This window comes from Momordica charantia (genome assembly GCF_013281855.1).
Source record: "Momordica charantia cultivar OHB3-1 chromosome 11 unlocalized genomic scaffold, Mcharantia_2.0 BLBB01000011.1, whole genome shotgun sequence".
NCBI classification, from domain to species: Eukaryota; Viridiplantae; Streptophyta; class Magnoliopsida; order Cucurbitales; family Cucurbitaceae; genus Momordica; species Momordica charantia.
Genome location: NW_028275159.1, coordinates 957044 through 975978, shown reverse-complemented (window position 1 = coordinate 975978; position 18935 = coordinate 957044). Strand labels below are relative to the sequence as shown.

The following is an 18935-nucleotide window of genomic DNA, read 5'->3' as shown; positions in this document are numbered from 1 at the left end:
TCACCTAAACAATCTGACAAAAAGCCATGACGATATATATCAACAAATTAATAAGAATAATATTTTACCTCTAGATCCTGAAGATTTATGACAAAAAGATTTTTACATATTCATTAGGGGATAAGTATTATTCCATGAATATTAATAAATTGTGGCTTAAGCATGCACGACCGTTGACGTTAATATGAAAAAAGCGGCTTAATTAAATTAATACAATTCACACAAAAACACGAAACGGCCTTTGAGCTGCTTCTGGTCTATAAAACCAAACGATGTCGCTCCGGTTTATGCCTCAGTTTATAGTTTATTTCCCCGATGAGGTCTGCGACTGAAATTACTCTCGAGATCGACTCGTCACCGGCTAACGTTAGAGCCGGTTACCAGGAAGACGGTCCAGTTAGTGCGCCGCCGGCAGCGCCACGGATGCTGATCAGGAGATTCCACGCCGGTTATTTCCGGATCGGAATGTCTCTGGGCGGCCAAGTTTTGTTATGGAAGACGGTGGCCGGGGCCGGAGGAAGGGGGGGCCATGAAACGCCGGTACTTGTTCTGTGGTGTGTGGCGTTCTTGGTTATTCTTGTCCTTTCTTTGGTTTACCTGTTGAGATGTTTGTTGGACTTTAGGATGGTTGAGTACGAATTTTTGCACCACGTTGGGGTTAACTATCTGTTCGCGCCCTCCATTTCGTGGCTTCTTTTGCTTCAATCGGCTCCCTTTTTGGCCCCCTTAGCTCCTCCCTACAAGATTCTGTGGTCGCTTTTTGCCATCCCGGTCCTGCTGCTGGATGTCAAAATCTATGGCCAGTGGTTCACCAAAGGAAGAAGGTTTCTGTTCTGTGTTGCGAATCCGACGAGCCAGCTGTCGGTGATCGGAAACTTGGTGGGGGCTCAGGCGGCGGGCCGCATGGGGTGGAAGGAGAGCGGGATGTGCTTGTTCTCGCTGGGGATGGTTCATTATTTGGTGCTGTTTGTGACGCTTTATCAGCGTTCCTCCGGCGCCGATCGGCTGCCGTCGATGCTCCGGCCGGTGTTCTTTCTGTACATAGCGGCGCCGAGCGTGGCGAGTTTGGCGTGGGAATCCATAACGGGGGCTTTTGATGCCGCTTCCAAGATGCTCTTTTTTCTCTCCCTTTTTTTATTCACGGCGCTGGTACGCTAACACACATCCAATTAATTTTTATTTTTTTTTCATTTATTCACGGCGCTCGAATTGGAATTATTTTATGAAAAATACTTGGTTTAAAGAGTACCTTAAATATTAAACAATAATTAGAGAGAAAGTAAAAAACTTTGACTGTAAACTCCCTCCATAATATTATAAAAATGTTTGACGTGAAAGGTAAAAAATTACAATAATAATGAGTTGTCAAATAGGTATTAAGAAAATATTAACGAAGAAATTTCTCCTTTTGACTTTTAACTTTTAAGGAGCAAGTTTTTCAAAACAGAAATTTAAAATTAAAATAATTTTTTTAAAAATAATGAATTGTATATTTTATGATGTGAAGGGAAAAGTTCCTCTTCTAAGTTAAAAGCCAAAACTTTTCCTTATTTTATTTAATTAATTTTACTTCATCAGGTCCAATTCCCTTCAAAACAAAATAATTATTTACCTCTCATTGCTAAAATTTTGACAACTATGTAACTCTTGGTTATTGATATCTACTCTTTTAAGGTACAAGTGTTCAAATTCTCGTACTCAAAAGAAAAGAAAATGTTTGATAACTATTTATCTAAAAGAGAAAAAAAAGAAAAACATTTTCTCTCTGTTTACCTGCCTCTTTTTTGATTGTAAAAAATATAACTGTTATAACTTAATAAGTTGCCGATTCATAAATTTTTTATGATAAAGTTAAGACTTGATTTTCTAACTCCATTTATTTAAAATATTGGGACTAAAGTCAGAATTCACTCATCATTTCGTGTTCATATTAATTATTAAATAATAAAAAAAACTCAATTAATAACATGTAAAGAAGTCAAATTCGAGTATGGTTCATACGAGGTACTACAACAAAGTAAAACTAATAACTTAAAAAGAAAAATAATAAGATTATTTATTTTAGACCATTTTAAATTTTGAATTCTCTTCGAATCAGTCCTTGATTTTGGAATAGAACTTCTGCCTGTAAACCAATTGTTTAGAGGATTATGCATTTGAAAACGTCAAATGTCACATTTTCACCCACAGTGCTAAACTAAAATATATATAGTTTATTTATAATTTTATGTTAAAGTTATTAGTTTCATCCGTCGTGTCTATTTAATTTTTATATTTAAATAAAATAGATCCATGAACTTTAAGAAAATTTTCTAATTCTCTTTCTAATTTCCTAAGACTTAGACAACCAAAGAAAAAAAAAAATTTTTTTCCTAATTCATGATTTAAATTTGTCACTTCATAAGTACAAGTTTATTATTAGTCAATTTTAAAATTTACAATGAAAATAGTAAAAATGAACATGGTTAAAACGTAATGGACTACATTTAAAATCTTTAAACAATATAGATGAAAAATTGAATAAAAAACACCCAAACATTAAAACCGAAAACAACTTATACTGTTTTTACCTACTATAGTTTTAAAAAACAACATACTATTTTATACTTTTAGAGAAAAATAAAACTATAGTTAAATATGGTTTTGAAAGAGACAGAGATTTCTTTCATTTAAAATTACAAATTAACGTACAATTATCTTTGGATGTATATACTTTTTAATACTAATTTTATTTTATAAACAATTTTTTAATTTAGAAAACTTTTTGAAAAATATCTTATTTTAATGTATTCTTGTATTTTCCTTTGTTTCTTACTTCAACTAGTTTGAAAACACATGCACTTGAATCCAATCAACTTAATAGTACTTAAAATAAATAACTAATGGTTACATATAAAGTTATGAAAGTTGTTGTAAAACGATCCACTTTAACAAGTTTTTAACCTGTACTTGTTCAGAAAACTGTTTTTTTTTTTTTTTTTTTTTTGTCTTTTTAATATGATTTTGAAGCAGACCCTTGCATTGAATAAAACAGATTTGCAGACCTCTCCTGTTCAAGAGATCAATGAAAAGATTCAACATAGCCTGGTGGGCCTTCTCCTTCCCACTCTCTGCGCTTGCTCTCGCCTCCATTGAATATCACCATCAAGTCAGAGCTCTCCCTGCAAAAATTCTAATGTTTCTTCTTCTCGGCCTCTCAGTTTTCGTCATCGTCTCCCTCGTCGCCGCCACTTTGCTCAACTCCGACATGCTCTTACGGGACGACGACCCTCTTTTGAATGGTGGAGTTGAACCTCACCGCCGAGACACATGAGTTTAGTGACCACCATTTATCAATTTAAGCTTTTAAGTTGAGTATTTAATTTAGCGTAGTATCAAAGTACGAGATCTCGTTGCGAAGTTGAATAATATATTAGTTCGTGTGTTTATTTAGTTTGTAGTAGTCTAGTTGTTAATTAGTATGATTAATTTGTTTGTTAGTATTTCTTAGAATTAATCAGCTGCTTTAGTCAATCTGAACATAACTCAATTGGTAGGTATCTCGATCAAAAGATCATAGGAATTTGTAATAATAATTAGTTTGGACAATACTTTTCTATTAAGACCAGGTTATTAGGGTTGCAAGATATGCAATCAAAGCTCCATATTGACTCAGGAAGGGGTGATACATGTTATATAAGAGATGTCAATTATCTCCATTAGTATAAGGTCTTTTTGGATAAAATAAAATCAAAGCTGTGAGGATTGTGTCCAAAGCAGATAATATTGGAAATACTGATAGAAAGAGTGGTGTAGCTTTATTTGAGGGAATGAGGAGATTGAGAATGTGATAGAATGGTGTTCCCACGATATGGTCCCTTTTTTGGTAAAACCAAAAACAAAATACTTGAGTACAAAGGGCACCGTTGTCCCTAAATACACACAATATTTTGATGCCTACCACTCAATTTTTGACAAGTTTTTCTCCCTCTATTAATGTTCCTTTCTCCCGTTTGTCAAGAATTGAGTGTACTGTTTAATAATACGATCTCTGTTAATCTCTATAGATATGAGATTTTTTCAGTTTAATAATACGATCTCTATTAATCTCTATAGATATGAAATTTTTTGGTGAAATGAAAAGTAAATTCATGAGCACTATGTCCAGAATGGGTGATATATCAAGACAGTTCGAATTTAATAATAATAAAAAAAAGGTGACCAAATTGATGGGGAATTGAGGATTAATTAGGTGTTTAATTTACTAACTCTTGCAAATTTGGTGTTCTTTTGCACGTCACCTCCGTCGGATTTGGACAAGAACATCATCAAATCATCCATTAAAGTCATGAGTTTGTCGTCTTCTACAAGTAAACAAATATCTCAGGCTTTAATTATGTGTTCTGGTTTGGAAAGTCAATAGCTAACGCGAAAGCAAAATGGGTATTGAAAAGTGGGTTGGTAAAGGCGCGCGATTACAGGTTCAGGAGGTTGCTTAAGCCGCCATGGACGACAGTTGTGAGAGTTCTTGGTGCGTGGAATTTAAGAGGGAAAGTCCTACAATCTGGGGGATTTTTGGGTTTTGATTAGACGTTTGACAGACATATCTTTCAAAAATTTCCTTGTTTTAGTGGGTCTGATATGACATTACTTCGGAGCCCAACAACGTTAGAGCATCGGCTACCAAAGGCTATCGCTGACCGCCGTGTTTCATTCACGGACTTTAATGAACCGGCGCGGGGCGTACCATCAATTTCATCCTTGTTACATGATTAAATAAGGAAGCTAGTTAATAGACTCGCAAAAATAAGTTTGAAATATAACTTTTAATAGTTTAGATTACTTTTTTAGTTATTATTTTGATAGAACTGTAGTCCCGTTATTAAACTTTTAGTTTCAAGCTCCTCGAAGTTAGAAATGCTTCTGGTTACATTCTATCGTTGATAGCTTTTTTTAGTACAAAAGAATGGTAATTCCTTGAGGCTGGACTAATATGTTAATGTTGTCTCAAATAGATTTAAACAATTTTATAATAAGTATAACTATAACTATAACAACCTTCTTAATTTAAAATTTCGATAATTATAATTCTTATGTTCCAAAAGTAGTCTAATTGTGGGTGATTCTTCCGGGTAGACTTTAAATCTTATTATTGATGTACAAGGCTATTTCTGTAATTTTTGTATTTATCGTTTAGCTTTTCATCTTGTATAAATACGTTCTTCACATTTATTAATAAGATAGGGTGTTAAATTAGTTGAGTTTGCAAATCATCATGGTATCAGAGCAGACTTGACTCGCATCCTCCACGTGCTATATCCTGAGCTTTGCTTTTTTTGTGCTTTTTTGCGCTTGAAAGTTCTTCGTCAGTGAGTTCTTCGATTTCTAAGACTTTTTCCGTTCATTCTACTATTGTTTTTCTCACAAACATTTGTAATCTCATTATAATTCAACTTGATTCTACGAATAATGTTTCGTAAAAATTTCAAATTTCACCTATTCTAAAAGTTCATAAGTTTTTTGGTTACATCGATGGATCGATTCCTCCTCCAAGCACCACAATTACGTCTGCAATCCTGCATGTACATAGTGATTTGAGAAAAATCAAGCACTTATTAGGTAGATCAATGATACTTTATCTCAATCCGCTCTTATTACGTGGAAGAAAATATTTATACAAGATGAGAAGCTAAACAATAAATACAGAAGTTACAGAAATAGCCTTTTACATCAATACTTATTGCCGTCAGACCCAACATATTTATATGAGACGAGTACTACTCCAAAGACGTGCTGGTAAGCGATTTGTACGTCAACGTAGGAGATTCAAAGATGTACTCCACCTCATACGGGGCCGAGGCATGACTCACCCATCACGTGGTCATTGCCACGTGGCATCTTTCATGAGGTAAAAGAAAAAAAAAATTTGGTGTCGGTTGGGTTGGGAAAAAAAAGAAACGGTGGTGGTGGAGGGAAAGTAATGGTCCCGAGTTCGAGGCCCACAGCAGAAGCGTAGAAAGGGCGCATAAGTAATAATAACATAAGGGAGACATTACGAGGAATTTGTAAAATCTGCAACACCTTTCACGAATTAGGCCCAAGGCTTTCCATTTTCGGCAATGGCTTGGCCTCCCCCTTTTGTTTTCCTTTCTCTTCCTCCCACTCCCCATTTTCTCCATCTTCCAGTTCCGATCCAGAAAACAAAATATCCTCTGAACTCGAACGAGATTGATCCATGGCGCGAGGGAAGATCCAGATCAAGAGAATCGAAAACCCTACGAACAGGCAGGTGACCTACTCGAAGCGGCGCAACGGCCTCTTCAAGAAGGCCAACGAACTCACCGTCCTCTGCGACGCCACGGTCTCCATTATCATGTTCTCCAGCACCGGAAAACTCCACGAGTACATCAGCCCCGCCACCTCGTAACCACTCACTCACTCCTTTCTTTAAACCCTACAAATATGATTTTCTTTTTTTAATTTTGGACATCTCTGCTGCTCAGGACGAAGGAGCTGTTCGATCAGTACCAGAAGACTTTAGGCGTCGATCTATGGATCTCTCACTACGAGGTCTCCGATTCCCCCTTCATTTTCTCTCTCTCTTTATTCTTCACTCAAATCCCCTTTCTATCGTTACTCATTATATTCGTGTGTAATCAATTTGTGCAGAGAATGCAAGAGAATCTCAAGAAGCTCAAGGATGTAAATAGAAATCTTCGCAGGCAAATTAGGTAATCGATTGACCAAATCCCTAACTTTTTTTACTTCATTTATTATTATTATTATTATTAATACAAGTTTTAGTCACTAAAATTTCTGCTAACTCAAAAATCTCCACATTTTAGAAAATATTTAATAAGGAAAAATACTTAGTTCTGAGCTGTGAGGATCAAATTACCACCATTAAAAAATTTGACTACTCACTAATTTTTATAAAAAAAATCTTAGTTTTTGCATTTTATCTCTTAGTTTTAGAAGAATTATCACCATTAAAAAATTGACTACTCACTAAATTTTATAAAAAAAATCTTAGTTTTTGAATTTTATCTCTTAGTTGTCGAACATTTAATGGGGTGAGAACAAAATTATTCCTTAATAAACTCTTCAAAACCATGTTTGAAAACCATTCAAGAAATATGAAAAAGATACCAAAGAAAGATAGATATCAAATATAATTTAGAAAAATAAAATGGTTATCAAACGGATAACCTATCTAATACGCCCATAAATCTTTTTAAATAGTGTTAAAAATGTTACAAACAATTCTAAATAAATTGAAAGTTGCTATTAAACACAACCTTAAAACATGTGATTTAATTTCTTTTTTAAAATCTTGATTTGATTATTTGGAATAATAATAGGCAGAGGATGGGGGAATGCATGAACGATTTGAGTTTTGAGGAGCTGCGCTGTCTCGAGCAAGATATGGACAACGCTGTGAGGATCATCCGTGAACGCAAGGTGAGAGAGAAGTTTTTTCTTTTGATTAGCCTAAAATAGAGAGATCAGTAGAACAAATTAAAATTCAACTCGCTTTTAAAAAGTACACTAATAATTATTTCGATCCATTTTCTTTTGGTCATCTCTGAAGTTATAAGTTATATAACTGTTATCAGTATTTTGTCTTGGGATTGAAGTTTTTTCTTTCTCTCTTTCTTTTTTTTAATAATATTTGTGGATAATGGATAATATCTCTCGTCCTGATTACTAATTAGTGGCCAATTTAAAATAATTATTTTTTGCGCTTTCTAAATCATCTTTCAGTTTCAGTCTCCTAATCCTTTTATGATCGCTCTCACGTATTGTGATTGAGATGAGCGACAACCGGATTTTGCGTCACATTTTGCCATAAAAACATTTTTTCAAAAACGGTTTTTGGCTACTTTTAAAGTTTTTTTTTTTTTTTTAATTCACCTGTTTTAGAGAAGTAGATCATTTTTTAAATAGTGGACTTGTGAGTAGTGATTTTAAATGCATAACAATCTTAAAATTTACAAGCTACACTCAATCATAGATTCTTCAAACTTTGAGGGAAAGTTGAGGTTTTTTCGAAGTTGTCGTTTTTAAATGCAAATTTCTGCCTTTAAGAGCACAATTTAAAAGAAAACATATTTAGGTAACTATTTTTAGAATTAATGAAGCTATTTTTTCTTCACGTGCATGATACCCTTAACATTTATTCATTATTCTATCATACTTTTTAAGATAGAAAATAGTTTTCCCAAATAAGCCATTGTTTTTAAAGTCAATTTACAATTAATTTGATGTGAGTATATAATTCGGTGGTAAATGATATTGTCTCTTCTCTTGGCCTAAGTCTAGATGTTCAGATCTTCATATTCTAAACAAAAAAATCCTTTATCGTAGAAACTTGATAACACACCACTATATGAAATTATGTATAGGTAATCGAAAAAATACTCAATATTTAGCTTTCTTGGAAGTAGACAATATCTTTGACTCTTCATAAAATTGAAATTCTCAACTCTCATTTTGCAAATTAATTGGCCATAGTTAAAATATTTAGGTGGATTGAATTTCGGAAATTCTGGTACCCATGAATAATCAACTATATGTTCTAGTGGCTTGGAATAAGGTAGGTCATGTTCTTCAATGAATGTTATTAGGCAAAGGGGAAGAAACATTTGTTTTTTTCGTGGATAAAAATCTGGTCTCTACAACTTTTTGCAAATCTGACATTATATAACTTCGAATATATATCTATCTTTTAAGGGATGCTACGCTTATATTCAATTGACACAATTTCAATTTGAATCTTTGTTCGACAGTATCGAGTGATATCAAACCAGATTGAAACGCACAAGAAAAAGGTAAGTTATCAACATAATGCAAGTTATTATTTTTCTTTTAGTCCACAAAAGTAGGGTGGAGAAATTGAACTTTTGACAAGAAAAAAGGTAATATGTAGTTTATCATAATTTTTCGTTGTGAATACAATACTATTGTGAGTTATATATATTAACATTATCATCTTCTCACCTGTCCAAATGCAGTTAAAAAGTGTAGGAGAAATACACAAGAGTCTTCTCCAGGAGTTTGTAAGTGAATACAGTTAAATATTGAGACTTGGGAATTCAAGGGAGGGAAAAAAACCCAAATGGTGAAAACTTTTGTATTTGTTTTGTTTTGTTGGCATTGGTTTCAGGATATTGCAACAGAGGAAGATCCACATTATGGTTTGGTAGACAATGGAGGAGTAGGAGGAGATTATGATTCTATTATGGGCTTCTCTGGCGGCGGTCCTCGCATATTTGCCCTGCGTTTACAGCCAAACCACCCCAATATTCACCACGCGCCGCCTCCAGATCTCACAACCTATCCACTGCTCGAGTAAAAACAAACAAAACTGCAGTTTTTACGGCAGCCCTGCATTTAATTTGCTTTTATTTTGCTCTTCTAAGACACACACTTTGCTTTGCTTCACTTGATTTTTTCTTTTTTACCGTCTGGTATTTTTAACTAGTGACTGCCACACCCATAAAATCATAGCCCATATCATATGTCAACTATCCTACGTGTGTTTTCCCTTCTTTTTTTTTCTGGATTCAGTGTCAAGTGAGACGACCTTTTAATTTGTTCATTGAAGAAGGAGATTGAATGGTTTTTGTTGAAGGGATTTTTTTGACCAAGTTTCTGATGATGAGTTATGAATGACGATACAAAGTTTAATGGATTGCGTCTTGCCTTGCATTGCAGCCTCCAGGGGTAGGTATTGCATTTCTCAACTTCTTAACCCTACGATAATAGTTATTGTTTGCATGTGTTTTGTTTATTTAGCAGTTAAAAATAAGTTTAAATATATTATTTTGCATTTCTCACTAATATTGTTTACATATTTCTTTTAAAAAGAAAAAAAAATATTAAGTGCATGGTTGATGTGCATTTGTTCAAGTTAATTATTTCTTACCCAAACTAAACAAAAGATTATCCATTAGGTAAACGTGTCTATTCAAATCAACAAAATATGTTAATTCGAGCATTTTGTCAAACTCCCTACCTCATATTTATTCAACTAAAAAATGTAACTTAATTGTTATTATTTGTTATTAAGAATGTTGTTTGACATCTATTTTAAACAAAGTTCAAGGCACCGTCTCCGATATAATGTGTAGGTGCATGACTCTCGTACATGTGCAAGATGTTGTCTAGCACGTACTACGACCCTAGCCTCTACAACCCACCCTAGAAATTGTGTACATGAATTTATAAGATGGATGATTACAGAATTCTCTTGCTCAAATCTATGAAATCTTCTTTTGAAGTGTTTCTTGGGTGCTTTTAGAGTTATTTTTTCGATATGCCGGTATACATAAAAGTATTTTTTATATTGTTTTTCCATTTATTTTTTTAGTACGGTATGTTGCAGTTTTTGTTAGATTATGTTTCCGTTATTTTTTTTCTAGATTTGTTGGATGGAATTTGCTTTTAAGGGGTTATTGTTGTTGAATTCAATCAATATTCTCAAGATAAATATTGGAATATTAAATATTTATTTTATGTATTTTCAATGTTTTCATCTCAATATGCCTGAGATGTCGCTAAACTGAAGGCAAAATCTAACAGATTTTACTAAAACTAATGGAATACGAATAATAATGATCCCAAAAATAATAAATAATACATATGTAAAAATTACGAATAAAATTGCATGTTTTACTAAAAATACAAAAATAGTCATAAAATGCGATCTTCATAGGAAAGCATATCTCGATACGATTTTGTAGAAAATATTTTTCATTTTCAGATTCTGAATTTTGTAATTACAGAAAAATAATATACGTATATAATTTAAAATTAAAAAGTAATGCACTGAAGTTAAGAATTGGTCAAAATTCCCCCCCTTCTCTGTTGGTTTTAATTTTGGTAAAAATCGAAGATTTTGTAACATCTTGGGGTGGGCCCAGAGATGCGTATGAGATCGGATCGGACGACGGGGAGAAAAAGTAGTCACCGGTGTGAGAAAAGAAGCAAGGTCGCACGTGTCATTGTTCCATTGCGGTTTCACAGAATTTCCATGCTATCACTGGTCACTCCGAGGTCACCGATTGGCCTCGCCGCGTTTCGAAACCTCCGCTTTCCTTGCTCCCCAATTTTCACTCTCCAGTCTCTACAGTCTAGGGTTTCTCTTAAACCCCCCCCTCCCACCCCCGGCTCCGACGCCATATCCTTCCTTCAACCTTCCTCGGCTTCGCTCGCCTCGCTGCTACCTTTGGTGCCAACATTACTCTTCCTAAAGAGGGAGTGCAAGGAATTGTAGCTTCTTGGAGATGGGAGCTCTTGCCCCTGTCGCGCCTTGGACTCCTGAAGATGATATTCTGCTCAAGAACGCCATTGAGGTATAACTATTTCCCCTCTCTCCAATTCCTTTCAACATTTATGCATTCCCTTCGATTACTCGTGGTTGATTGTCTCAATTGAAATCGTTTTTCTACTCCCCCCAGTTGGCAGTCGGGTGAATTGTATTCCTTACGGCTGAACTGTTTCTTTCTTTCTTTCTTTCTTTTTTTTTTCCTAATAAAGAAAGTAAAATTTGATTGCCGAGTTTCTCCTCACTGTTGAATGCCTTCTTTTTCATTTTTCCCCCCTTCCCTCGTGGTGATTATGATACCGTATTATTCTGGTTGTCGCAAATGTTTATGTTAACTAAAGGCGCCCCAGAGATTCTATGGGAAATTGGAAACGTTCCGTCTCCTTGACTGCACGGTCAACATCACATCACATCACATGCTGTTCAAGTTATGCTAGACGGGATGTTTGTGTTAGAAAATCCATGGTATTATTTATAGAGGGATTTTATTTTTTAATAACTTGAAAGCATTTAATTGTTTTATCCGCCTGGAAGTTATAATTCGTCATTTAAATCGGCAGAATACGTTGCTTCGGTAATTAAGGATATGTTCCTTAAAAAAAGGGTATTGAAGAGGTCTCTACGATTTGAAAGCACTCTTTTTTTTTTTTTTTGAAAAGAAAAGCCTCTTAAGTCTTAAGGCACAATATATTACATAACTTACATTTTCTTGAGGTAATGATGTAACAAAAACAATTGAATTGTCAGTGTTCTTAAGAAAGAGGAAAGAAGATTGATAATATTTGGTTCTTACACCTTTATTTGCTGAGCCATCCTCTTCGTCATGAGCCACTAGTAGACCATACATTATGTGCTTCAGTTTCTTTATACACGTGCCAGTTTATTTTTGGTGTCAGCAGAACTTGTATACTGGTGCTTTTTGGGTCACATTTTATTTTAAAAACTTCTAGGCGGGTGCTTCCTTGGAGTCCCTTGCCAAAGGTGCGGTGCAGTTTTCTCGAAGATACACAGTAAGAGAATTGCAAGAACGATGGCATTCTTTACTTTATGATCCAATTGTATCTGAAGAAGCATCTATGTCCATGATTGACTTTGAGCGTTCTTCTTCCATTCTTCCATCAAAGTTCAACAAGTTTGGGAATCCAAAAGAAACTAAATGTATTGGTGGGAAGAGAAAATATGGAAGTGTACGCCGTTGCTATTATGCTTTGCGTAAAAGGATTTGCAATGAACCATTTAACCCTATGGACCTGAGTTTTCTTGTTGGACCCAGTGATAGTAACTATGTAGTTGAAGAGCCTATGTCTGGAGATTGTATCCCTCCAATATCAAGTGATTTTGGACTTCAGAGGTCAGAGCTGGGGATCTTGCCCTCTAATTTTGCCCCAAATATGATGAATAATGATGACACTGAGGGCACTTTTCATTCCAGATGTCAACACACTGTTGAAAAGCATTTTCCTGCGAACCTAGATAATGTACACGAGGGAATTCCTCATATTATGAGGGAGAATCTGCCTCTCTCTGGGAATGAATCTCAGGTTGAAGAATTGGCTCCATCAGCTAGCTTTCCAGTCCATAGTCTCTTTGAAAATGATTTGGAGGTGAGACCATCTACTTTTGGGCAACCAAGCAAGGATCAGAGAGCAATGGGCTCTGAACTAGAAGACAATGAGGTCTTTAATTCTCCCGTTTCTGATTCTGGTGCATCATTTCACAATGTCGAGTATTCGTCTCCTCTTCCTGGTATGCCAATATGGAGAAATGCCTCAGCACCAGCCTTGCCTATTGATGTTGGCTTTTCAGATAAGGATTTGCCTACAGGAGACTCTTTTGAACTTCCCGATGATGATGGAAACAACAACATTCAAAATGCAAGAATAGCTGACTATGATGCCCGCTCTGACTCGAAGTTGAAGATTGAAGTGCAGCATGATCATTTGAAAAGTCCAAATGCCACTGCTGAAGTTTATCTAGCGGAACTGTCCAACTCTCTTTTGAACTTAACTAATGAGGATGAGCTACTTTTCATGGACGATGATGGAAAGGATGTGATTGATAAGTCATACTATGATGGTTTGAGCTCGCTTTTGTTGAATTCACCAAATGAAGTCAATCATGATCAAACAGCAGATGCAGTTAATACAGAAACATTGTTACCAACGGATTCAATGGTAGATCCTCCCACTGCATGTTCTGGAGAGTTATATGAAAAAGGATCTCATTGTAGTGATGGACATTTGGATTGTAGTTTGGAAGTTCATCCATCGCCGTCTGCATCTTTGAACAGTCAATGTCTTGGAAAAGGTGATGAACCTCTTTTCTGCACTTTGAACACAGAAGATCCAGAAATTCCAAGCAATGATGACGTTTTTCTACCTCCATTGTCGACAATCTCTTCAATGGGATATCATTTTCAAGATCGCATCGATGATACCTTTTCATCTATTAAGGATTTCTCTTGTAATGAAAAATCTGGTGAAATGACTCAAAACCTTGTGCAAAGGGAGAGGAAAAATCATGGGCAACCTCATGTTTCTTCTCTATCAATAGGATTGCATGGTTTGCCTGAAAGAGGTGAAAAACATCTGGTTGGTGGAGCTGCTGTTAATTTAAAATTATGCCATAGCAACTCTATACACGTTCCATCTGCGAATAATGCTGGTGGTTCAAGTTATTCTAGCTCCATAAATGCAAATGGTGATGCTATCCTACCTGTCACTCTCAAGGAAGAGAGCCAAGAAATTTCTCGGGTAAATCATCTTGGCCAGAATTTTTTAAATACACATGTAGAGAAGCCAGGCTTTGATTCTGAGAATTTTAGAAAATATCCACCAAGTACTGCTTCTGGCATTAAACAGGAACCAGATATATTGACTATGGTGAAAGATCATCGATTATCACAGGAAGCAGGTTCCCGAGGTGTTTTTGGTGTAGAACAAGATGGAATATCTTCAACGTCTGATCAGGAAGAGTTATCTATTGATAGTGAAGATGATGTACCTCATTTTTCAGATATCGAGGCAATGGTAATATGTTTATGGTGAATAGTTAAGTGACAGATGGCTATCTGTATCTCTTGCTTAATAAGTTTCTTACAAGATCTTAAACTATTTCTTTCAGATACTTGATATGGACTTGGATCCAGAAGATCAGGATCTGTATACAAGTGAAGAAGGTACATATGGATGCTAATAGTTATTAAATGGTTAATTGCCATTAATGTAATTTCTGGTTAAAATAATTTTTAAGTATGTTGCAGGTTTGCTAACTACAAATACTAGTTCTTAACATGTAAAGATGAAATAGCAGTAGATTATTACTCACCTTTTGTGTGTGTGTGTTATGTTTCATTTGCTTTCATGGGATTTTTAAAAGATTTAATATCATAATATTGGTTTGAAACAACTTTTTTTTCCTTTCCCGTTTAGTTATCATTTAAAACAAACTGATTGAAATCAAAAGTGATTCCAAATGATGTTCTTGCTTTAAAATTTTCCAAATTGAAACTGTTGATTTTGCATGGCTTCCAACTTTCCAGTTTGAATGACACATTGTAATCATTGTATTTTAACTTCTCATTTTCAGGTTATAATCTAGGGTAAAAAAATAAAATATGCATTTTATTTTCATTTTAAGGAAACGTCCAAACTGAAAATTTTAATTACACTATCCCTATTTTATCTCATCCGGAACAAAATAAAGAATATCAATTTATTTATAGTTTCTGGAATCATGTCATTTAAATCATTTTGGGCAATTTTTTTATTCTAAATTGGTTGGTGCATGCTCTGCCATCAATTGATCATCGTAGAGTTGTTTCTATTATTGTATTTTAAATGCTTGGTAGGGCATGCATTTGAACATACATGGTGCACATCTGCTTGAATATAATTTTGTGGATGCGAGCAATGAATTGTTTGCTATTTCAAGTTTGCTGTCCAAGATCCTAAATGTGCGAACTAACTATATGTTGATGTTCTCTTTACATTCTCTCGCATATCTTCAAACATGGTACTTGAAAGAAGTCAATTTTCCATGCCTATCGTTTCTGAATCTCAACTTTTTAACTGGCTGTTGGTAGCGTATAATTATTCTTAATACATTCCAGCAAAAACTAACTTGCTGATGATCAACTGTCAGTCATAGTGCACAAGTGCCTGCATATTCTTTTCACATTAGTCGACCAAAAACTGTTGCATATTATTCTTTCATTTTTTTTCTCTCCATGAAAGTTTGGTATCTCGATTAAAAAGACAAACTGTTGCAGATCTTACACTTGGTTGAGATTGAGACCAAAGTTTAGCTTTTCTTTATTTTTATTAATTATTTGTCCTTCTCCCTTGCAAAACATTGTATTATTTGTCATTTTTATATGTTATTTCCAATGTCGTTGTGGTTAAAATAGGGCCATGTAATATTCTTATATTCTTGTTTACTTTGTAGTCTTAAGGTATCAACACATGGACACCAAGAAGAGAATCGTAAGACTGGAGCAGGGGGCTCATGCTTGTATGAAAAGATCTATGGCATCCCATGGGGCATTAGCAGTTCTGTATGGCCGATATTCAAAGCACTACATTAAGAAATCAGAGGTACTTTATTTATTTATATTTTCAAGTTAGCTACGTTATGATTTATCGGTGGATCATTCTCTTCTTTATCACTGAGGTCTTGTTTGGGGAGTTCTATGAGGTCCTGGGATGACTTCAGTAGGATAAGATTTAAGATGCTGTTTGTCACCGTACAGGAAATTGGTATGGTGGTCTTGTCCAGTGAGTATATGGGTATTAGGTCAGTTTCTATTGGCAGTTTTTTCTCACTTCTGACTTCTTTTCCTGTGCTCCTTTTTCCTGCCCCTTTGTGATTCTGTACCCAATGACTACCTTAGAGTCTTAGACAGATCTGTTATCTGAGAAGGATTTAATTGAGCTCAACTATGTATTCAATATGATAACTTAAACGATGATGGAGCCTGTGGAAGAGTGCACTGAAGCAACACTTCTTCACTGAAAAGCACTGCTGACTGAGTTTGTTCCCAATGAAATTTATCTGGTTTAGCTTACTGACTTAATTATCATTTTATATGCAGGTTCTATTAGGTAGAGCTACCGAGGATGTCATTGTGGACATTGACTTAGGAAGGGAGGGAAGTGGTAATAAAATATCTCGACGGCAGGTAGATTTGATTCAGTTTTTATTTCAAATAAAGTATATTAATATTGAGAATGTGGTTGCGATTTTCTTTTTTAGCTGTGTGCAAATATTTGCTTGTTTATTTTTCTCCTGTTCAAAGAGTGTCCTTATGGAGACGGATGAATCTTATTCTCTTTCTAGGCAATTATAAAGATAGATCAAGATGGATTTTTCTCCCTGAAGAATCTTGGCAAGTGTTCGATCTCCATAAATAACAAGGAAGTGGCCCCTGGGCACTGCTTGAGACTTAATTCGGGTTGCTTGATTGAGGTATGTTGCTGTAGTTACCAGGAAGGAATAATATGTAATGATTCTGGTTCTCTTTTCTGGAAAATGATACACATCTCTTGATTTTTTTCCCACATGGAATTGATGTCTTTAAGATTACTGACAGATTCAGTAGTGTTTCACGTAAGGTTTGTTGGTGGATTAAGTGATGTTATTTCATGATTTTTTTGGCTCCCGCATGTTTTATGATTGACATCGTTAATGTGACTTCATCTTTATTAAGAGAATACTTGCACTATCCCCCTATGTATTACTTAGAAAAGCTAGACGTTGTGCTTTATAGTATAATTAAGAGATACAGCAATTCTTTGTCTTATCTGTAAAACTATAGTTCTTTATGGACTTGGAGCCTTGGAAGGTTTTGACTTTCTAGCTGATTATGTTGACGGATGATATGTCGATGATCGAGAATTGAATGTTATACATTATACTCATTTCATTTGTGCATTTGCAGATAAGGGGAATGTCATTTATATTTGAGTCGAGCCCAGTTTGTATGAAGCAATATATGGATAACATAGGCAAGACCTCTCACAAACAGGAGTATCAATCATGATGATAGATGACAGCCTAGCTAGCATGAACAGTTGTACAGTCGGAAGGTGCTCATTTTTCTGCACGTTCTGGGTCTTTTAGGTATGTTGTGTTAAATTGATGTCTGGTATGTGATTTTAAAAATGGAAATTCTATTTGTCCCGGTAGTTATTTCGTATATTTCTTTGTGATTCAATAGCTTTCTTCTCAATGAGGTTTCATTGGATTGCTAAAGATGGAAAATAATAGCAACGCATTTGTGGAGATTATTTCGAGCAGTTAGCATTAGCAAGGAGCTGTCCAGCCAAATTGCGAAGATATAGGTAAATTTATACTCTTCTCTACCCCACCCGGCCACGATACCTGACTCAGACCTGAATTCTGGTTCTTCCTTTAGCTCATCCAAGTGGGTTTCGGCAGTCCCACAGGTTTCACCATGATGTTCCCCACCGTTGCACTTTGGGGCCCCACCAACGAAAGTTGCTATCTTTATGGATATAGCTTCAGGTCAAATTGAAGGTAATGGTCCCTGAAATCGAATCTGGGTACTCTTTCTGCCCACCCTGCAATCCAGCTTGGCCAATTCCATACCTGTCTAGAAGGCGTAGCAACTTGGCTCGAGTCAAAGTGGATTGTAGCTTCAAAGGAGGTTCCTTCTGCTTCGCTATCATAACTCTGACATTATTTAACAAGCTCGTGTGTGGAACTTACAAGAAACTGATCTTATCCTTTGCTGATTAAGTTGTGAAATAGTTTCGAAATTCAGCAAATGCATCTAATGTATAATCTACGATGTGTAATATATTGCGAATATCTTGTAATAAAGGCCTCACCTTCTCTAAGTTTGTCCTTGCCATTGAACAGCCTTGGAGATATATTAAATAGAGGAGTGTAATTGGGTTTAACTTTGTTGGAAGTAGCAACATTTGACAGTCAATTCAAATACAGAGCCGTAAATTTAGAAAAGAGATCATTAATACGAAAGACATGGGTCTGTCTACGCGAAATTGGGTCTCTTTATTACCAAGTAATTGGAAGGGGAAAGGACGGATTAATGGAAGTCTGACAAATTCGTGACATAAGAAACTGCAGGTTCGGGCAATTTTCCACAATCTAATCAAGATTTCAACTCAGAAGGGTCTGTCTTCAACTGATATGTATCGGTAAAATAAGCATTAGCGGCTAGAAGCTAATGGAGGGCATAGCTCAGCACATCGAGACGCTGGAAAATGGTTTTAGTACGGAGCTGAGGGCACGTAGAGACTGCCAGTGGTTGATGTGTTGTTGGATTGGAGGTACTCACTGTCCTGTCCAAATTGCTAAATCCTTATCCATCTTAACTGAACTCATCTCATCAATTCTTTGTTGTTGTCGAGAAAGGGGATGAATCTTCTTGGTACCTGCGCTCCTTTCTACTGCCCCTTTCAAGAGGTTTCCCAGAAGAGCAGGTAACCGCTTACTTTTAAGTTTTATCTGTCACTCCCTCCTTATGTTTTACCATTTTAACACTAAAATGATTGATAGGAATCTATTGCTATAACTTATCGCTTTTTCCAAAACTCCAAGTTGGAGTGAATTGTTAGTATATTGCTTCTTTTCATATTTAAAG

At 35.4% G+C, this 18935-nt stretch overlaps 3 protein-coding genes across 6 annotated transcripts; all 3 read left to right on the top strand.

Annotated features, from left to right (window-relative positions):
• Window positions 1-226: 226 nt before the first annotated feature.
• Window positions 227-3432, top strand: LOC111008988 (S-type anion channel SLAH1-like). The gene is made up of 2 exons (XM_088119997.1): window positions 227-1149; window positions 3035-3432. The coding sequence occupies exons 1-2, from the start codon at window positions 316-318 to the stop codon at window positions 3311-3313; spliced, it is 1113 nt and encodes a 370-aa protein (XP_087976123.1). The 5' UTR covers window positions 227-315; the 3' UTR covers window positions 3314-3432.
• Window positions 3433-5755: 2323 nt separating this feature from the next.
• On the top strand, window positions 5756-9612 carry AP3 (K-box region and MADS-box transcription factor family protein). The gene is made up of 7 exons (XM_022280579.2): window positions 5756-6402; window positions 6483-6549; window positions 6649-6710; window positions 7341-7440; window positions 8769-8810; window positions 8994-9038; window positions 9146-9612. Exons 1-7 carry the CDS (start codon window positions 6215-6217, stop codon window positions 9332-9334), a joined length of 693 nt encoding a protein of 230 aa, XP_022136271.1. The 5' UTR covers window positions 5756-6214; the 3' UTR covers window positions 9335-9612.
• A 1300-nt stretch (window positions 9613-10912) lies between these two features.
• LOC111007538 (uncharacterized) lies at window positions 10913-18294 on the top strand. 4 transcript variants are annotated; one of them, XM_088119540.1, is made up of 10 exons: window positions 10914-11336; window positions 12259-14061; window positions 14215-14337; window positions 14432-14486; window positions 15755-15903; window positions 16401-16487; window positions 16646-16774; window positions 17247-17428; window positions 17526-17649; window positions 17724-18294. In XM_088119540.1, exons 1-8 carry the CDS (start codon window positions 11268-11270, stop codon window positions 17346-17348), a joined length of 2517 nt encoding a protein of 838 aa, XP_087975666.1. In that variant the 5' UTR covers window positions 10914-11267; the 3' UTR covers window positions 17349-17428; window positions 17526-17649; window positions 17724-18294. The 4 variants fall into 4 exon arrangements, with proteins under 4 accessions (XP_022135813.1, XP_022135733.1, XP_087975666.1 ...); XM_088119539.1 differs by having other exon boundaries at window positions 10917-11336; window positions 14170-14337; XM_022280121.2 differs by having other exon boundaries at window positions 10913-11336; window positions 12259-14337; window positions 17747-18294.
• The last annotated feature ends 641 nt before the right edge of the window (window positions 18295-18935 follow it).